Consider the following 21,825-nt stretch of genomic DNA (forward strand, 5'->3'; position numbering starts at 1 on the left):
CATAAAATGCTATGATATCTAGAATTTATCACTCCTATGTTCGTTATCAGAGAGAGAGAGAGAGAGAAGAGAGAGAGAGAGAAGAAAGGAAAGCCTTGAGAATTTTCGTTTTAAATATTTTTCATTCAATTATAGAGTGGCCGACAACTTCTCTTCTAAATGATTAGCATACTAAATTAACCAACCGATAATTAATTGATTGATCATTCAATCAGTTTTCTTTTTATCCAATTAATTTGTTTTTAATATAAAATTGCACGTAGACCTAGCGATAGAATCGTCGCCCAGCTAACAAACAATTATCTGTCCGAATAAAATAAATAAATGAGCCGAATTGGCAAACCAAAATAGTTTAAAAATTTAAATAAAAAAGCAGAAATAATGAATAAATAATTATAAATAATTATTGTTATAATAATAATAAACTAACTGATACAATTGCAAACTCGTTATTGATTTTAACACATACACTGTAACGAATAAACGCTTGCATATGCTGTATAGCTAATGTATATGTATGTATCATATCATCTCATGTTTCATGCAATTTAAATTTGATTGACAGTTAACTGATACTATAAATAGTACGATTGATTGATTAGTTGGCTGGTTGATTGGTTGGCTTGGTTGACTGTGATTGGCTAGTTGTTGAAGAGGGGGAGGGGATTAGAATAATCGTCGAATAGCCGCTGGGGAAGTTTGACGCGACATGCAACGACACCTGAAAATTTAAAATCAATCAAATTCGGTTAGTGGATTGAGAGAATAATAATAATTAAATAATAATAACTAAAAAATAATAAATTTATAATAGAAGGCAAACCGGTCATTGGTTCGGGCAGTTTATTCTTCAGAAGCTCCCATGAATCTGTTTCAATATTGTAGGACTGGGCATTCTCTTGGAAGCTATGGGCGTCCCAGCTATAACCACCCAAGATAAAAACCTGTTCAGGAAAAGTATAATAATAATTATTTCGCATGAATTACGAGAATAATTAAATTATGATAAATTATTCAGTATTTTCAGAGACGATGCATGATGGATGACCCTATCACAGCCGACCAATCAATCGGACGAGAGGGATTACAACCAAACTACAAATCATCGGGCTGACCGACGCAGGGACCAACCTTTCCATCACATTTAACAGCAGGTGCTTCTGACTGCCCTTGAGCTGATGACGACAGAATCGTCCAATCATCAACCTCGATGTCGTAGCACTCGGTCATGGTTACGTCGTGACGATCACCTAGCGATAGGTAATGCATAATGCACTCATTCCATAATAGTTATTCCATAATATTTATTACTATAGTTAGTATATTTTTCAATGGAAGTAACAGAAGAAACGATGGCACAAATAACGTTATGACTGTGAAAGAAATAGCCTTGCAGACAGCAGCAGCAGAAACGTACCAGCATTAGTGTTACCGGCACAGACATAGAGCTTGCTGGCGTGGCTGACCATTACATGGTAACCTCGACTTTGATTCAGTGAACTCCTCTGCTGCCAAGAAGGTCTAGTCGTTTGTAGTGATAATGATGATAAAAATAACGAAGACGATGAAAAAGATGATGACGGTGGTGACTACGATGTGATGAAGAGATGAGGATGACGACGATGGTGGAGGTATGATGACGTATTGAAGCTGATGACAGATGTTAATATCACTACCTTTCCAAATCAAAGCACCAGACATCATCAGTGAAATCTTCACCAGGACAACCTCCAGATATGTACACCTGTGCAGCATCAGACAATCATATCCATATAATTTGTGTAAATTTATACAGAACCCAATTAATGAATAAATATTACACTAATTGCCTAACCTTAGAACCATGGGCACATCCAGCGTGACTGAACAACGTATGCTGCAAACTCGGGATAGGGGTCCACTCATTGTTGGCAAAATCGTACTTTTCCGCCGTATTTAGGGCCACACGATTATGCTTGCCCCCGACGGCCACCAGGCAGTTAGGCAGAGCAATTAGGGAGAAGTGAGTTCTGGGCACACTCATGGAGGATATTTGAAGCCATTTGCCATCCCTTGGATTGTACCTGTAGTACGTATTTGAAGGTATAAATATATATTTTTTTATAAATATAGAACTAATTATGTAAATAAATTATATATATATATATATATATATATATATATATAAGAAAATAGACGGATAGAAAAATGTGCTGGAGGCACACATAAATGTAATACACCTAGCTACAAATCAAGAATTTAAATAAACGACATCTGTGCTTTTTCAATTTTAAGGAGCGCATCAAAAATGCTTTTTAAAAAACAGCAATAAGTAAGATGATTAGAGTACGATTTCATAAAGTAATTAATATCTACTGGACAGATGAAAGAACAGCCAACCAACCAGCCAACCAATCAACCTGAAAGCATTATTAGTGGCATGGCTTCCGTCGCCTGCCATGGCAGTCTGCCCACCGACAACGTAAACAAAATCATTAACGACCGCAACTGCCGCAAAATATCTACGATCTTTGGTGGGAGCCAAACTGACGAAAGGTCCTAACTGGCCTCCTTTGATTGGGGCGGCCATCATGTTCGTGCAGAGGGTGTTGTCAAGATAGCCGGCGCCCATAACAACCAGACAGTCCTTGTAAGCTCGCATCTTGCAGACGTGAGGAGCAGCTATAGAAGTTAACGGCGGGATGATAAGGATGTCGTGATGTACTAATGAGGATGATGATGATGATAACAATCTGAATGGTAGTAAAATAAGAGTAATATTGAAAATAATAAAAATGACTTCAACGGTAATAAAAAATAAATAGTGAAAAAACAAAACAGATTCCTAACAAGTGACAGGCTGACTGAACAGCTTCATGTGGTAGGACAGACCAGCTTGTAGTACATCTCTGCAGGCATCACCTCTCAGCACCGGGTGGCTGTATATCGACTCAACTTGTTCAGCACTCATCAGGCCATACCTAATTAGGGAAAGAACCTGAAAATAAAGTGACAAACTCAAACGTTAATATATGATCTCTCGTGTTTTGAAAAATTTGACAATCATTTTTATCGTCCACTGCACATTTGTGTATTAAACTTGCATGCGGTAGACATAGAATGCTAAAACTTTTATGAATTTTACAGAAAAATCAATAAAAAAATCATTGAAGAAACAAATTATCACAAAAACTATTAAAAGTCTGACCCTTCTTTGCAGTTCCTGACCTCTTGACGCCATGCCAGGCCCCTCTAACCAGCTCAAGGCTATCTGTCCAATAGAACAATAACATAAATGATAATATCAATATAATATTAAACAATTATAGAAATAATTATAATGATCGGACAGACAGACCACCTTGAAAACGTCCATTTCAGAAGGAGCTCGCAGACGATCATCAGCCAATAACTCACACAAGAGCTCTGCAGTTATTTGCTTGAAGTCCTCATTCTTTGATACAGGAACAAAATTGTCCAATATGAATGCCTAAAGAAAATTAGAATAAGGGGAAGAGAATAAACAATAACAATATAAATCCACTCCATCATCACTCTAGTTACTTAGTTACCTTAGTGTCCCGTTTGCACTCCTGCAGTCCATAAGTTTCAGCCAGCCTCAAGAAATGCAAGCAGTTGTCAACAGTCAATTCATCTCGGAGATGTCGTGCGCAGAAAGTCAGAACTTCATTGAATTGCAAATGGTCTGCGGCCTCTAAAACATCCTGTTATTATACACATGAATATGTTAACTAAAAGTTAAATGTATTATATTAGTTTTCACAACATTATGACAACTATTTAAGTATACAGTAGGCAATACAATACATAATTACACATCTGCAAGTGATTTTTGTAAAAAATGAAATGTAAATGCTAAATAAGGAAAACCTGAAGATTTGCATCATTGATGACTATGGAGCCAGTGTAAGAATATTCGAGAAGAGCTCTAAGACCCAGAGCAGAAACAGCCTTTAACTCGACTTGTGCCTGCATCTTCTCAGCAAAATCTTTTGTGAACATTGAGTAGAAGTACTGACTGCAGGCCGCAAGATAGCAGCGATGTACATGAAATGTTTGTCCCTGCACTATCAGCTGGGTGTCACACATCGACGAGTCCTGCCAGAGACGTTGGAATCCCTCAACGACTGAACAACCGTGGGACGCTGAGTTGTAACTTCGACCTTGTCCGGCTCCGGTAACTGCTGACGTCGTCGTCATCGTCATTTCGGCTGCCGGAAGACCAGCCGGAACGGAGGGAGATAAGGACGAAGACGCTGAGTGAGGAATGCCGTTGTTGGTAAACATTTTCTTGCTTTGCGAAAGATTTAAAAGGCGGTGGCAAACGAGAAAATGATTTTTTTAATTTTGCCAAAGCAAGACGTCAGACATTTTCAATAAAATGAAATTTTTATCCAATCTTTTTAATTAAAATCGAGACTACAACACAAAAAGTAATAATAATAAAGAGATTTAAAGAACCAAAGAATCATCGAGATTAGAATTAATTTTGGTTTTTAAATAACTGGAAATAGTGAGTTTTACATAAATATACGGTAAAAAATTTTAAAATATTAAACTATTATACCTAAATTTCAAATTACATAATACAAATTTAATTAGTTGATTGTTTGAAAAAAAGAAAGTGATGATTACGGGGAAAGGTAGAAACAATGCGGAATTTCAGATAGAATCTGAAAAACTCGAACTAGTAGGCTAGACCAGTTTGTGTATCAACTGCACAAAAGAAATTGACAGAAGAATAGCAATAGCCCATGGAATGTTCACATCATTGAAGGAAATATGTAAAAGTGGAAATATATCTATAAAAACAAAGTTGAGAATGATAGAATCTTGCGTTTTTCCGATCTTGCTCTTTGCATGTGAGACATAGACAATAAAGAAAAGAGTCAAGGACAGATCGGAGGCATTTGAGTGGAGTGTTACCAAAATTTGTTGGGAATCAGTTGGAGGCAGAAAGTAAAAAACGAAACCATCAGAAATAAACTTGGAAGACGGAAAATTATATATGACAAAGTCAGAGAAAGAAAATTGGGATTTTTTTGAACACATTAGTAGAATGAGGGAAGACAGATTGATTAAGATGGTACTTATGAGGAAAAGAGATTGGAAGAAAAAATTGGTAGACTTGCAAAGAAATGGATAGATGACATTAATGAATAGACTGGTGTTGGTATTCTGAATTCAATAAAACTGGCCAAAGATTGAAAAAGTTTTCGAAAGAAAAAAAAAGAAATGTAAAAACCGTGCTAAGATGTACATCATCGAGCTCGACGGTCCCCTGATGGATAAAAGAGGATCGATTGATTGTTTGATTGATTAGTTGAACAATCAATCGTTTAGTTGATTTGATTCATTTGTTGATTGATTGATTCATTTGTTGATTGACTGGTTAATTGATAGTACAGTATCAAACAGTATCTTATTGAACAAAGTAGTATCATAAAATGAATAAAGATACTTTTTATAAATTTTAAAAATTTTCAATTTAATTTCACTGTGATATCGACCATGATGATTGAGTTGTGACTGACTAATTAAAAAACATCAAATAAAACTTTTAAAATAGGATGGGCAAATGACGTCATGTTAACAGTAGTTATTTAAAGTGAATTTGCCGGTATAAAGGTTCAATTCAATTCCTATCAAATAAATTTGACCAAATATCATAAGCAGGCAAAACTAAACAAAGAAATAGATAGATAGATATATGTAGTTATAATACATTAATAATGTTATATTTACACATTCAAATTGTACAATTGTGTTACGGTGTAGTCTTAAATTGTTTTGAATTCTCTCAGAAAATTTAAACTTTTACTATATACTAGTTACTTTTATCAAAAAATTAAAAAAAAATCAATTTGATTTCATATGATGATGATTGTTACCTAACTGATTAAAACGCATCAAAGAAAATATTTTAAGTAAGATGGAGAATTTGTTACGGAATCGTTGGAGGAAAGACGTCATGTTAGCGGTATTCTATACATGGATTCTATACTTAGTGAATGAATCCCTTCAACTTCTACACTAAGAGAACAAGCTTAATCTGGAAAACTGATAAGCATAAAAAGAAATAGATTGCAAAATAGTTCAATTGAAGGGTGTGCGTGTTTAAATGATTGGATGGAATTACTTTGCAAATAAAACTTGTGTTTATGTTCTATTTTAATTGAATTTTGAATAAAATATTTGTTAAACTCGCTCGCGTTATTTCTTTGATATCGATATTGGGGATATTTGTATATAAAGCGAGCAAAATTTTAATATAAAAGCGCTTATAAATCTACGCATATTGGCTCGGATTGGCTTGGCTCGGCTTGGAATTGGATGTTAAGCAAGGTGTGGTATCAAACTATTAATATATTGAATTTCCCAAGAAAAATTTGAACTGCGTGCGTACATATGTAGCACTGATTACTCTTGCTTATATAATGAGTTTTAATAATTGATATAAATCGAGCAAAAGTGTAATATAAAAGCGCTTATAAATCTAATCTACACGCATATTGGCTCAGCTTGGCTTGGCTCGGCTTGGAATCGGATGTTAAGCAAGGTGTGGTCTCAAACTATTTTGAATTCTTCATGATATAATATATAAGATAATATGTTTATATAAAAAGCAATATAGCAGATTCGACCAGCCAATCAAAATGTTTCGAATGCGTTTGTTCGATGACGTCAATTCAGTACGGTTAGCATTGTTGTTAAGATTGTATAATAGTGTACTACATACATTAAAAATGTTTTTACTAATGTGAATGATTGAAATGATGAGAATGTATGGTTGAAACGAGTATAAATAGGACCTGAGAAAGCATGAAAATCAGATCAGGCATTCTGCCTCGCTTGAAGCAGTCTGCCTGATCTCATTTATTTTATTTTTATAATTTTTTTATTTTTATTTATTTTGTTATATAGAGTTATATAGAGTTGCGCGGTTATATATGTTTGTCTGTGGTCTGTACGTTTGTTTTTTTTTATTTTAGGTTGGTTCTTTAGCGGTTGCTCATACATGCATACATACATACATCATGTTTGTCTGTGTGGTAGTATTTTATGTTCTGTTTTACTCCTATTTCTCTTTCTTCATGAGTCTTAAGTTAAGTTAATGAAACATAGGTAGGTGAGATTAAAAATTAATTTATTATATAGGTAGGCCAGGGCATAAGGTAATTTAGTTACATACGTAGGTTAAGGACTTCTATTCTTTTACTTTACTTGGTGGTGTGTTTTTTGTTTTGTTTTTTGTTTTGTTTCACAACATACATTTAACAGGTACGCGGTGGTTCATGGTTTTAGTGGGGTTTTTATTGATTGAATGTGGTAGTATGCATGGTTATATGGAGTTATATGGAGTTATATAGAGTTATATAGAGTTATATAGAGTTATATAGAGTTATATAGAGTTATATAGAGTTATATAGAGTTATATAGAGTTATATAGAGTTATATAGAGTTATATAGAGTTATATAGAGTTATATAGAGTTATATAGAGTTATATAGAGTTATATAGAGTTATATAGAGTTATATAGAGTTATATAGAGTTATATAGAGTTATATAGAGTTATATAGAGTTATATAGAGTTATATAGAGTTATATAGAGTTATATAGAGTTATATAGAGTTATATAGAGTTATATAGAGTTATATAGAGTTATATAGAGTTATATAGAGTTATATAGAGTTATATAGAGTTATATAGAGTTATATAGAGTTATATAGAGTTATATAGAGTTATATAGAGTTATATAGAGTTATATAGAGTTATATAGATACCTTTATTTGCTCTTCTTTTCTCTTTTCTTTGCCGACCGGTCGGTTTCTTTGCAGTTATTTTTATTTAAATTAAATAAATAAGATTTTTCCATTCATTTAGGTTTTTCAGGTTCATTTATCCAGGTTGAAGCTTCCAGAGGAGTTCATCGTGGACGATCAGAATGGTTGTGATGTCACGCTACGTTTGTTCATTCGGTGGCAAAGAATGCACGCCCTGCTGGGGTACGTTTTACGGTTTCTTTGCGGTTCTTTTTTTTGCCAGTTGGCTGGCTTTTACGGCGGGTTTCACCGCGGCTCGTTTTTCTATTTTCTTTTAAATTAGTCAATTAAATAAGATTTTTCCATTTCATCCATTTTATTCAGGTTGAAGCTTCCAAAGGAATTCATCGTGGAAGATGTCAGGCTACGTTCGTTCATTCAGTGGCAAAGAAGATACGCCTGGCTGGGATACGTTTTATTCTTTTTTCTCTGTTTTTCTCTGTAATTTAACATTAAGTAAAAATGCTCACACTCACACGCACATACACACAATTACATTAAGTAGCTATATAGGTAGGTTAGATAGGCATAATTTTAATTGTAGGTAGAGTAGATAAGAAGCATCCAACACTAATGTAGTTGAATAGGTAGGCAGCGTAAGTTTATCTCTTCTATTTTTTCTCGCACCCACATTACACGCATCAGCGTATTATACACACACACACAAATACATACATAAACACATATTAGTATTTGAGCGTTATTTTATTTTCATTACACATTCTAATTTATTATTACTAAGGTTGAGAGTAATTTAATTTCATAGGTAGTCAAAGGCAATAATGTAATTCTAGGAACAATCTTGTAATTTAAATTAAATAAACGCTGTAAGTGTATCGATAGGTAGGTTAATTATTAAGTTTTTAATTATTATTATTAGGTTGGAGCCCAAGGCATTACGTAGGTGGTGGGGTGGGTGCCGAAAGGCCAATGAATTGGGCTCTTGAGTTTTGTAATTTTAGGTAAGCTAGGGCCATAATGTAATGAATAGGTAAGTTAAGGCTACGTTGTAATACATACTCATTAATAGATTTAGGGTTTAAGTTTTATATTATTATTACTAAGTTGGAGCCCAAGGCATTACGTAGGTGGTGGGGTGGGTGCCGATTGGCCAATGAATTGGGCTCTTGAGTTTTTTGTAATTTTAGGTAAGCTAGGGCTTAATTGTAATGAATAGGTAAGTTGAGGGTACGATAGCCGATTGACTCTGGATTTCAAAGTCTCTTGTCAGAGGTAAGCCTTGGTGGCCAGTTTTGTGCCGGCAATGGTTTACTATCCAGACGGCAATGGTTTACTATCTGCACGGTAATGATTTACTATGCGGCACGGCCATAGTCTACTACCCGCACGGCTTCCGGACGGCAAATGGTTTACTATCCGCACGGCAATAGTCTACTATCCGCACGGCAATGGTTTACTATCCGGTACCCTGGCTGTCGGTGAACCTCTGTGCAAGGATGGAGAATGAGGGGGGACTTTCGACTATCGTACCATTAACAATTTAATATAGATTAGTTAAGGTAATTGAATAGGTAGATAGGATTATTTTTATTAAGCAATTTGAGATGCACGCACCGCTAAGCTTTCTGATGAGAATCTACTCTTTCTCTATCTTTCTCCATCAACACGGGCTGTGTTTCAACAAAAATCTCGAGGAGGACTGGCACCAGTTTTGGAAGACAACGTAGGAACCGGACCGCATTCAACATTCTGCCTTTGTCGAATGGACGACGGTAAGTTTTCTTACATTTTACTTTCTTTATTATTTTAAGATATTAATTATTTGCCATTATTTTCATTTTATAATTTTTTGCTTCTAAGGTTCTAACATTCATTTACTACTACGCTAATAAAAAAATTTTGTCTACAGAATTATGAGAGGTGGGCAGTGGTGGGACTCTGCACGTTTCAGATGGTGGTCTCATGACGATTTACATATGATGATGGTGGTCTCAGAAAAGTCTGGAGTTTCAGTCGAACAGCCAACGAGCTAAGTTCGGATGACATCTTGTGTGCCGATCAGATAGTGATGGTCGGTGCAATGAAGAGTACAGTGACGACGATTTTTGAGGTAAGGTTTAGTTTCGTTTTTTTATTTTTCTCATTCATTCATTTCCTCACTCAATCTTTCAAATTATTTATTTGATTAATTATACTCATTCTTGATTTATTGATTGATTGATTAATTCATTCATTCGTTCACTTTATCAACCAATCATTTATTCGTTTGTTCCTTTGTTCGAACATTCATTTACTCACTACGCTAATAAAAAAATTTTGTCTACAGAATGATGAGAGGTGGGCAGTGGTGGGCGTCAGCACGTTTCAGATGGTGGTCTCATGACGATTCACATATGATGATGGTGGTGTAGAAAGAATCAGCTCGTTGGCTGTTCGATTGACACTCTGAAGTTCGGATGACATCTAGTGTGCCGACCAGATGGTGGTGGTCGGTGCAATGGATTACAGTAACGACGATTTTTAAAGTAAAGGTTTAGTTTCGTTTTTTTTATTTTTCTCATTCATTCGTCCATCTTAGCATTCAATCTTTTAAATTATTTTTACATTAATTGATTTGTTAATTCATTTTATTCATTCATTAAATCATTGATTGATTAATTCATTCATCCATTCATTCACTCATTCATACAACCAATCATTCAATCATTCAGTTAATCATTTATTCGTTCGTTCCTTTGTTCTTTGATTTACGACTACGCTAATAAAAAAAATTTGTCTGCAGAATGATGAGAGATGGGCTGTGGTGGGCGTCAGCACGTTTCGTATGGTGATCTCATGATGGTCACGATGACAATTCGAAAATAACAACAACGACTATTTTTTGGGGGGATTGGAGTGGGTTGTTATCTCAGTAAGATAAGTTGCCTATTGTTTTTTACAATGGCCTTGTTTTTATTTTAAAAAATATTTTTTTTTCATATTTAGTGTTTTTCGGTATCCGGTCAAATTCACGATGCGTGTCAAATGATGGTCGGTGCATGCAATGGAGGTTCATCCGTATTGAAGAAGTTTCTGGAGAGTACACGCGCACAATTACACACACACGCACACATCAATACAACACACACATACACAACATCCATTTTTCAGTGTTGTCGTTGTTATGTTTCTCTTCAACTTTTCTATTTTCTTTACCGGACTTTAATTTAATTTGTAGGTAAGTTAGGGATTGAGATGAGTTGGACAATCGTAGGTAGGCTACGGCTTAACATTAGTTAAAAGTTTCTAACAAAAAAATTTTAAAAAATTTTACAAAAAAGGCAAATTAAAAACGTTAAAATATGTAAAATAAAATACCTGAAACATGTGAAATTCCTAAAACTTAGAAATAAAAATTTGTAGGTAGGTGAGATGAGCTAATCAATATAGGTAAGCTAGGGCCCTGAGAGTAACTTTAATTGTAGGTAGGTGACTGTCTACTATTCTTACGACTTTCAACTATTTTTTGTCATGTGTTGGTTTTTGCTTCACACCACCACACCAACAAAACACTAGATTTTTTTATCGTCGTCGCTTTAAATTTTACTTTTTTTGAACAATTTTTTTAATAATGTCTATTTATTTATTTATTAAATGTTGACTGGTTTCTATTTTTTTAATTTGGTTATGTAATTTTTGGTATTTCTTGATTTACTTTGCATATATGCATGTATAAATAATTTCTGTTTGGTATGTTGATTTAGCCATTATGATATGTCGTAAACTGTTCTTACTAAATGTTCATGTTACGTGGGAATAATTTTTTATCGGTCGATATTTCGTTATATTCGTTTGTTTGAAATCCGAACTTTTCAAAAAATTCACATTTTTTATTTTTGAATGATATCAAATAAAAGCAAAGCAGCCATGCGTCTTTCTTGCTTCATTAAAATCTCGAAATTGTTGAAATTGATGTCCATTGTCACTCCAGCAAACTTTGCAAATATTTGTTTAATTTTTTTTTTTCGTTTTCCATAATTCAATATTCGTTCATTTGGTTCACTCAGTGGTTAATTCATTTGGTTCATTCAATTTGATTTATTGGTTAATTGATTGATTAATTGATTGGTCGATTGGTTGGTTGATTAGTTGATTGAATGAATGATTAATTGAACGGTTGGCTGGTTGGTTGCTTGTTTAACAAATGTTTGGATGGATTGGTGGTTGGTGGAACATTAGAATTTATTGGTTGTGTGTTTGGTTGATTTGATGACGTCCATACTCACAAGCACACATATATCCATGTATGGGTAAATGTGTGTGTAAATGTGTGTATATGTGTGTTATACAAAACTTACATGAAAACGTGTGTGCATATGTGTGTTATACAAAATGTATATGTAAAGTGTATCCATCTTTGATACCTAACACAAGTGTTATTATAACCACATATACACATACACAAATACGCTGGTGGTTGAGGTTTAGAAAAATCTTCTCTGCTTGGGGCTCTAATGCACACACACAGTTACAGTGTTAGGTTTAATTTCAGTTCAAAATTTCAGTTCAGTTCAGGTTCAAAATCTCTACCTATCATTAGCCGAGAATTTGATTGTTCATTTAAATGGAATAAAAACGCATTCAAAGATAAACACACACACAGACAGACACACAAACACAGACACATAAAGACACAGACACAAACACAGATATATACAGACACACACACACATACATACACTGTGATTCCTATATCGTATAAAAGTTCAAGAAACAAACGAACAGACAGTCAAAGACACAAAGACATAATAATTTTATTTCATCTATCAAATTTGACGCCTGCGATTAAAATCAAATCACATATTTTACATATTTCTTAGATAGATATATAGAAAAACATATATATATATATATATATATATATATATATATATATATATATGTATATATATATATATATATATATATATACACATATATATTATTGATATATATATATATATATTATATAATTATATATATATATTAGAGAAGCATTAAATACATATATATGTACATATGTATATATTGATACCGGCACACACACACACGCACACGCACACACAAAGGTTTTGTTTGATATACAATACATTCTATCTAATCAGACAGAGACCGAATGAATATTGGATATATAAGAAACATTAGTATTATAATATATATATATAATAATTATATATAATATAATATACAATAATTATTATTATGATGATGATAATTATTATTATTATAATCTTCTACATTACATTCTGTTACATTTATAGTTAGATTTTTTTTTCTTTTTTTAGTTAAGAGTGGTCTATCCACAGGTTCAAATAAATTCAAAATTCAAATCTTAATCAGCATCGTCAGTATATAACAACACGGTATAATTATTATTACTATTACAGTTAACGGTTGTAACAGCGGAAATGGTAGCAGAAATAAAATGCAATAAAAATAAGAATAATAAATAATAATAATAAATAATAATGTTAATCATAATAATGAATAATTACCAAAGAAAATCAGAAGCGAAAAAAAAATTGATTAAACAAAAAGCAATCATTACCTTAGCGCCTGTTACTAAACAAAATCTCTCACTATATAAATATATATATACACACACACACACGCGCACATATATACACACACACATACATGTACACACATATATAAATATAATTATATATTTATATATAATTTATTATTATATTATTTATTATTTTTAAAACTTCATTCATAATCAAGGATAAGTAGATAAAAGTTATGTAGTTGATTATAGAGAAACTAACTAAGACCATAGACCATATGTCTTGACTACATTTTATATTAATTGGATTGAACTTTAATTGGGTTAACATGAATATAACTTATTTGATAGAGCGATCGTGATTGAATGAATAAATGAATGAGTGAGACAACAATGAATGAATGAATGAATGAATAAATGAATGAATGAATGGAAAATGAATGCATGTAAAAATTTAATGAAATTTTCATCGATAAATTGTGATGTGTCATTATATATATAAATATATATATATAGAAATATATGTACACATCAATATATTAGGCAATCACTACTCATGCCCTTACAACAATATATATATATATACACCGTATATATATATATATATATATACATATACATATATATATATACAGTAAAATGAATTGTATTGAAAAAGCTTGATTGTTTGACACAGGAAAAAAAATTTTTTTAATAATTATTTAATAAATATAGTTAATATTGTTCATAGTAGTAATAAAAATAATAATAAAATTATTTATTTATATATTACAGTTATAAAATAAGTTAGACGATAACCATTAAAGTAGAGACATAAACCGCGTATCGTCTATTGGTAATAATCTCACATTGAGAAACCGGCTTATTTTTTGAAAATTTTAAGTGAAATAAAAGACAGACAGACTAACAAACAAACAGACAGACATACAGACAAACGAACAAACATGTCCACACACACTCATACACACACATAAATACGCAAACACACACACACACACACACCTAGGCAAACAGACAAACCCACACAAACATCCACATACACATTTTCATGCCAATTAGACATTTGACATTCAACATACATACAAATCAATATTGTTACAGAATTCATTAAGAGAGAGAGAGAACCACACACACACACACACACACACACACACACACACACACACACACACACACATACTTATATATACAGTTAAACCAATGACTAGCCGAACATCACAATTCCATCATCATAATCATTACGTCGTCATCATCACTATTATCATCATCTGCTATCATCTGAGTAATAAAAAATTACTGTAGTACATATAAATTGATAATAATAATTATACATATATATATTTGTTTAATGTTTGTTATTATAAAGTTAAAAGGTTTAATAAATAATAAGTTAGGTTACTTATTTGACGATAAAGTGATGATGATGATAATGATGATGACGTTGTTGCGTGTATAATGATGTTGAGGTTGTTGCTATGATTATTGCTGTTGAAGATAAATAAGCAGCTGATGACGTGAACTATGACGTCATTAATCGTAACGCTGATCTGCTGTTATGGTGCAACGTGACGTATGGGTATGGCTAATTGTATATGATGTTGTTATTTTAATGTAATGTGATGTGATGACGATGTCTTGCTGTTGTTGAGGTAATAATGCGGTTAAGGGTGATAAAAATGATATAATGATGATAAAAATTTTTTTGAGTGAGTGAGTGAGTGAATGAGTGAGTGAGTAAAAGTGAGTGAGTTTATGTCTTAATGTTGAGTTGTAAGGAAGAACAATAGCTGTAAAGAACAAGAGTTGTAGGTAATATTAGTCAAAAACATTTCGTAGATGAATTAACATAGATGTTGTTGTTGTTGATGATGTTGTTGTCGCTGTAAAACATGGTATAATAACTGTTGTTGTTGATGTTGATGTTGTTGCTGGTGATGATATTGTTGAGGGTGATGTTGCAGCTGTTGATTAATGTTCTGCTGATGACCACCCAGATGTTGTTGTACATGCCTTTGTTGTTGTTGTTGTTGCAATTGATGTTGTTGTTGCAATTGATGTTGTTGTTCTGCTTCTTCCAACAGTTTAGCCTTCCTGGCTTGTGATCTGGTAATCATGGTGGGGCATGCAATTTTTTGACGTCGTTGTGAGGTGGCTGAGGTCTTCGCGGCAGAACGAGATTGTAGTTGCTGCTGTTGTGATAATGGGTTTCTATTAATGTTATTGATGTTGTTGTTGTTGCCGTAAAAAGCGTTGCAATGGTTTACAGTATTCATTCTCGTTGCAGCTGATGTTGTTGTCGCCGAAGATGGTAGCTGCTGCTGTTGTTGTCTGGGTTTATATGATTTCGTTTTACCAACTGCAACATCACAAACTTTGTGTTGGATGATTGGCTGCCGCTGCTGTTGTTGTTGCGGGTACTGTTGCAGTTGTTGCGGCCACTGTTGCATTTGGTTGCTAATACTGGTTGCAGTCGTGGTTATCGTTGTCGTGAGCGTCGCCGAGAGATTTTTACGATGCGTAAGAGAAGAAGTGGCATACTGTTTGGTTAGAGTCTTGTTGCTAGTGATGTTGTTGTTGTTGTTGTTTCTACCTCTCTGCTGCAGTTGATGTGGTTGCTGGCGTTGTAGCTGTTGTTGTTTGTTATTCCTAGATGTCGTTGTTGCAGTTGCTGTCGCTACTGCCGATGTCGCGGCTGTGGTTGTAGCCGATGTTATCGCCGGTGTCGCCGTCATCATTGGCTGCTTGTGGCCTCTGAAGCCGCCTGTCGACATTCGAACTGGGTTAAGAATGTTTTGTATATATAAATATATACAAATGTTTTGTGCATATACAAATGTTTAGCGTATATACAAATGTTTAGCGTATATACAAATGTTTTGCGTATATACAAATGTTTTGTATATAAGCAAATGTTTTGTATATATACAAATGTTACAATAAGCAAAGGCAACACATACAAACTCATGAAATTTCACAAATACTACCATTACTAAAACAACAACTACTACTACTACTGTTACTACTATTACACCAACAACAACTACAACAACAACTACTACGACTACGATTAATAATAATAATAATAATAACAATAATAAAAAAAAAAAAAATTTAATCACCTGAATTTTTCCTCTTCCGACCAGCATTAGCCTGATTATTGCGATTAGCGACGCCAATGCCAATATTATTATTATTTTTATTATTATTTATAATATCATCATCATCATCATCAACGTCATCATCATCATCATCATCATCGTCGCCAACAACATAACTTAAGTGATGGTTGTTGTTCGCGTCATTGCTATTGATAATATTCCTACTGGTCGCATTATTAATAAGTTTATTGTCATTATTATTATTATTATTATTATTATTGATGTTGTTGTTGCCGGCAAAGATTTCGAGGTTATTATTATTATCGTTATTAATGTTGCTATTATTATTACCATTATAGATGTTGCATTTCGCACTATTGTAATTATTAACGACGACAATATTATTATTATTGATATTATTATTATTATTAATGTTTCCATTTATAGCTGTGGGTTTATCCGCTATTAAGTGATGCTGGTTTAAGCAACAGGCCTGACCTGGCTTCATGTGATTGGCCAGTTCGTCGGCAGGCGGAGTCAGCTGACCTACATTTCCGACTAATGGCGGAGCTAGTAATTCGGTGGTAGCTTTTTGGTTCTGCATTTCAAGATAATAATAAGAATAATAAGTATAATAATAATAATAATGTCATTTATATAGCGCAAATTAAGTGTTATTAAAAAGACCATCTTTGCACTCAATATATTTCAATTACCAGGCTATTATTTATTTACCATGCATCAACAAAGTAAGCATCAAAGCATTAATCTTAATTTCAATTTTTATTGGTCTCCCCAAATGAAACCAACCAGCCAATCGTGTTATCTTATTAATTTAATCTTAATTGTCATTGGCTGCCAGTCAGCTTTACAACCTTCATAACCGTCCAATCGTAAAAGAAGTCGTAGTTGAAGGACTGTCTATGGAAGAGATTCCTGAAAAGCTGTCGCAGTTGAGAATAATCTGGTTTGTCGTCAAATTTCAGTGATCTACAGATCGACAAATAAGAAGCGAATTCGGCTGTGGGGTGCAAAATGATTGGATGAAGATTTAACAAATCAAATCAATCGAATTAAGTAGCATCAATTAATCAATTAAATGTTAACTGATGGATTGATAAATAAATGAAGCAAGAAACTAAATGAACAATTAAACATTAAATGAATTCAATAACAACCAAATTATAAAACAATTGATCAACCAAACAACCAGCCAATCACAAATCAGCAGACAAAAACGAAACAAACCCGGGAAATTCCGACAGAGTTCATTGATGGGCGTAGACATCTTCTTCTCACTGATCCTCTCGTACTTCTGAACTTTCGTCGAAGCTTTCAAATTCTGCCATGGTAGGCTACCTAACACGTGCATTAGTTTTTTCGTTCATTCATTCATTCATACATGAATAAATAAATAAATAAATGAATGTATGAATGAATAGATGAATGAATGAATAAATGGATAGATGAATGAATGAATAGATGAATGAGAATTCCCAGACACAAACCTCTCAGAAAATACATCAGTATATACCCCAAAGACTCCATATCATCTCTTCTACTCTGCTCCTTACCTAGGTGCGTATTAATACTGGCATACCTGGCGGTACCGGTCAGGTTTTTATCTTCTCGGTATGGTATGTGCTGATGAGTGCGTGCATCCCTATATTTTTTTGCCAGACCGAAGTCAATTGCGTACACGATGTTTCCACGTTTGCCAGTCCCCATCAGGAAGTTATCCGGCTTGATGTCTCTGTGTATGTAGTGCTTCAAGTGCACGTACTCGATTCTACTGATCTGTTTGTTAGTTTGTTTGCTTGTTTGTGTGTATATATGTCACTTTGTTCGTGTGTGTATGTATGTATGTTTGTGTGTATGTTATGTTTGTTTGTTTCTTTATGTGTGTATGTATGTATGTTTTTATGTATATATGTATGTACGTATGTATGTTTGTTAGAATGTATGTTTGCGAGCTTGTACAATGTTCATACAAAGCAACACCAGCAACAGTTACGCAATCCTCCTCACCATCTGATCAGCAAGTAACAGAACCGTCTTCAGACTAAATTGCCTGGAGCAGAAATTGAACAGGTCTTCAAGACTCGGACCCAACAACTCCATCACCAGGATGTTGTACTCCCCCTCAGAGCCAAACCATTTTACGGATGGTATGCCCACTGGGATGATGATGAAGATGATGGCGGGAGTGATGACGCGGTTGTTGATGATAATGATCAATGAGATGCGGTTGTTAATGATTATGATGAAGATTGTGATGATGATGTTGATGTTATCGCAATGATAAAATTGATGTTACAGGTTATTTATGGCTATGAATATTGACTAAATGTGATTATGTTGTTGGTGATGTTAGCCAATTAAGACATTTCTAAAGTTGATCATGTCGATGATTAATGCGATGACAATGATGACAATTAGGATGACAAAAAATGATGACGATGACGACGAAGGTAAACATTTACAAACATACAGAAAAATAAGTTCATATCAGAAACCAATTCAACTCCGTGAGAATTATCTATTTGTCATCATCATAATCTTTAAATTCGTTTTTCCCATTCCATATATCTTTCATATAAATACAATTTTCATCATTATCTTTATCATCTCAATCATCATCATCAGCCTCTCCATCTTCGTCGTCGTCATCATCGTCAGTGCTTTCCTAGCGTAATCAACTTAGCCATCAAAATTCTTGCCGCAATCATCATCTTCCATCAATTTATCACCATAGCAAGGATCACCACCGCCACCAGCCAACACAACCATTTAATAATAAAAATAATGATAAATAACATATAATATAAATTATATAATAATAATAATTAATTAAAATAATGATAAATATAATATAAATTATATAATAATATTAATTAATAAAAATAATAAATGTAATTTAATGGTATGGTATTTAATATAAATTATATAATAATAATAATAATTAATTAATTAAATTAATGTTAAATATAATATAATATAAATCATATAAATATAATAATTAATTAATAAAAATAATAATAAATATAATATAAATTATATAAATATAACATAATAATAACCTCCCCCTTGCAGTAATTTATATATTTTATTCTCGGCTTGTAATGTCAAATGCTTTGACCGACACAACTCCAGCTTGACTGCTACCGACTCCGAAGTCACCAGGTCTGTGGCTGTAAGCCATTTTTAATTAATTGATTGATTGATTAATTAACTTATTAACTGATTAATTATTTAATTGATTAATTATGCAGAATTTTTATTTCCAAATCTGTAAATAAATCGTGTATCTTATTCTGATAGAAATTCAGGTTTATGGGATTTATTTATTTATATACGAAATGGAATTTTAGATATGAAAGTTAAGTGTTTCTTTCAATTCTATATTTATTTGTTTTAAATTATTTATTTATAAACAATTTATTTATTCATAAAAATTGAAAAAAACGAAATCACAATTTTTTCTAAACTAACTAACCTAGATATATATTGCCGAACGAGCCACTACCAATTTTCCGGCCCAATCTGAATTTTTCATTGATTCTTAGGTCCATTCCTATGGAAACAATTAAACAAGTGATAACTTAACTCACAAGTATTAATAAATAAGGCAGGTTTTATTACCTAATTAACCATACAATAAAAGTAAGCATAAAAGTAACATGCTCTTAAGTCTTAATGATGGAATTGAGAGAATTTCCTACCTCTGGAAACTGGGTCTCTGGACTGGATGCTAAACGAAGATTGATTGAATGATGAAATTGAGAATTGTGATATTAGTTTTTAGTCAATCAGATCTACTAAGAAGTATTATACAGTTTCTTATGGCATTAAATAAGTATTTGGTAATTAAAAAAGAGTGTGTACGTAAGCTAAAGAAAGAAAAAATTTAGAATTACCAGTTATAAAATAAATTAAACTAAGAAAAAAACCAGACTTACTTAATTAAAATTAAAAATTTTTCAACAAATAACCCGATTTTAGATTATTTATTTATTTAATTATAAAAACTAATTATGTATTAAATTTAATTATTTTTAATTAAATTAATGAGTCATTTGAAGGTTTTTGTTTCAATGTTTGTTTGATGAAAGAACAGAACAATAAAAAAAATTATAGAAAATAATTGTAAGTTATTTTTATAAGCGTTGTGATTTTAAAATATTATTTTTAGAAACCGCTCCTGATAAAAATAACATTTTTCGGACCGTCAATCATTCCAAACTAAAATAATTAGTGAAAAAGAAATAATTTCTAAATTACTATTAAAATACATTTAAAATTCTAAAATATATTATCGCTCTAAAGACCAAAGACAAAGTAGATTGTAATAAATTATTAATCATCTGGTTAACAAAAAGCAAAAAATGGTGTAACTCGGATTTGTAAAATGTAGTTAAAATTGGCTCAAACTTTCAAATTTCATCGAATATTTTTAACAATTTTTTAAAATAAAAAGTACCTTGATAAATAGGTCCAAATTAGCGTAACATTCCAAGTAAAAATTTAAACTATATTGCCCTGTTCGGTCGATTCAAAATACTATATCAAAAATAATTTCATTACCAAAATATAGAATTTTATGTTTAAAAAATTAAGTACTACATGAATCTGGTAACAAACTACAAGCTAATTCGCTATATCAGCGCCTCATTTTCAAAAATTGAACTATAGTACGTTGTTCATAATGATAACTGTACGGCCGCGATTCAAGATACTATATTATTCATTAACCTGGCATTTCCATTACCGAATTATACATTTTCAATCTCACGGAGTACTACATGAATTTTGTTAAAGACTACGAAAAAAATAATTTTAAATGCTGTTGAGATCAATTGTAGTAAGTAGAATTATAGTTGTTGTACTGGTATTAAAAGTAGTTATGGTAATAGTAGAAGTGTTGTATTAGTAGTAATAGTAGTAGTAGCAGTAGTAAATGTAGCAGCAGTAGTAGTTACAATAGTGGTAGAAATGATACAGTGCCCGCATTCGCATTTTAGAATTATTCATTCATTCCTCTAAATCCTTCATTCATTCTTTCTTTCTTTATTCATTTTACATGCACACATTTCTTCGATTATTCTATTATTTTTTCATTTATTTATTCATTCATTCAGTTATTCAGTCGTTCGTTTTTTCATTCACTCGTTCATTAATTCATACATACTTCTATTCGATTGTAATAAGTACAATACGGCAAACGTCAAATTATACTTTGTGCATGTATGTGTGTATGTATGTATGTATGCATGTATATGTATGTGTGTATGTATGTATGTATGTATGTATGAATGTATGTATGTATGTATGTATGTATGTATGTATGTATGTATGTATGTATGTATGTATGTATGTATGTATGTATGTATGTATGTATGTATGTATGTATGTATGT

General features: G+C 32.4%; 2 protein-coding genes across 2 annotated transcripts; both read right to left on the reverse strand.

The window, feature by feature from the left end:
• Positions 1–749: 749 nt before the first annotated feature.
• HELRODRAFT_84578 (hypothetical protein) lies at positions 750–4,200 on the reverse strand (the record flags this gene model as incomplete). The annotated part of the gene is made up of 11 exons (XM_009025091.1): positions 750–944; positions 1,132–1,250; positions 1,418–1,521; positions 1,677–1,744; positions 1,835–2,063; positions 2,400–2,661; positions 2,830–2,996; positions 3,216–3,239; positions 3,330–3,469; positions 3,552–3,704; positions 3,871–4,200. The coding sequence occupies 11 exons, from the start codon at positions 4,198–4,200 to the stop codon at positions 750–752; spliced, it is 1,791 nt and encodes a 596-aa protein (XP_009023339.1).
• A 13,057-nt stretch (positions 4,201–17,257) lies between these two features.
• HELRODRAFT_176975 (hypothetical protein) lies at positions 17,258–19,981 on the reverse strand (the record flags this gene model as incomplete). The annotated part of the gene is made up of 6 exons (XM_009025199.1): positions 17,258–17,430; positions 17,658–17,768; positions 17,918–18,206; positions 18,438–18,586; positions 19,490–19,600; positions 19,906–19,981. 6 exons carry the CDS (start codon positions 19,979–19,981, stop codon positions 17,258–17,260), a joined length of 909 nt encoding a protein of 302 aa, XP_009023447.1.
• Between the last annotated feature and the right edge of the window lie 1,844 nt (positions 19,982–21,825).

The sequence above is a fragment of the Helobdella robusta genome (assembly GCF_000326865.2).
Source record: "Helobdella robusta unplaced genomic scaffold HELROscaffold_40, whole genome shotgun sequence".
NCBI classification, from domain to species: domain Eukaryota; kingdom Metazoa; phylum Annelida; class Clitellata; order Rhynchobdellida; family Glossiphoniidae; genus Helobdella; species Helobdella robusta.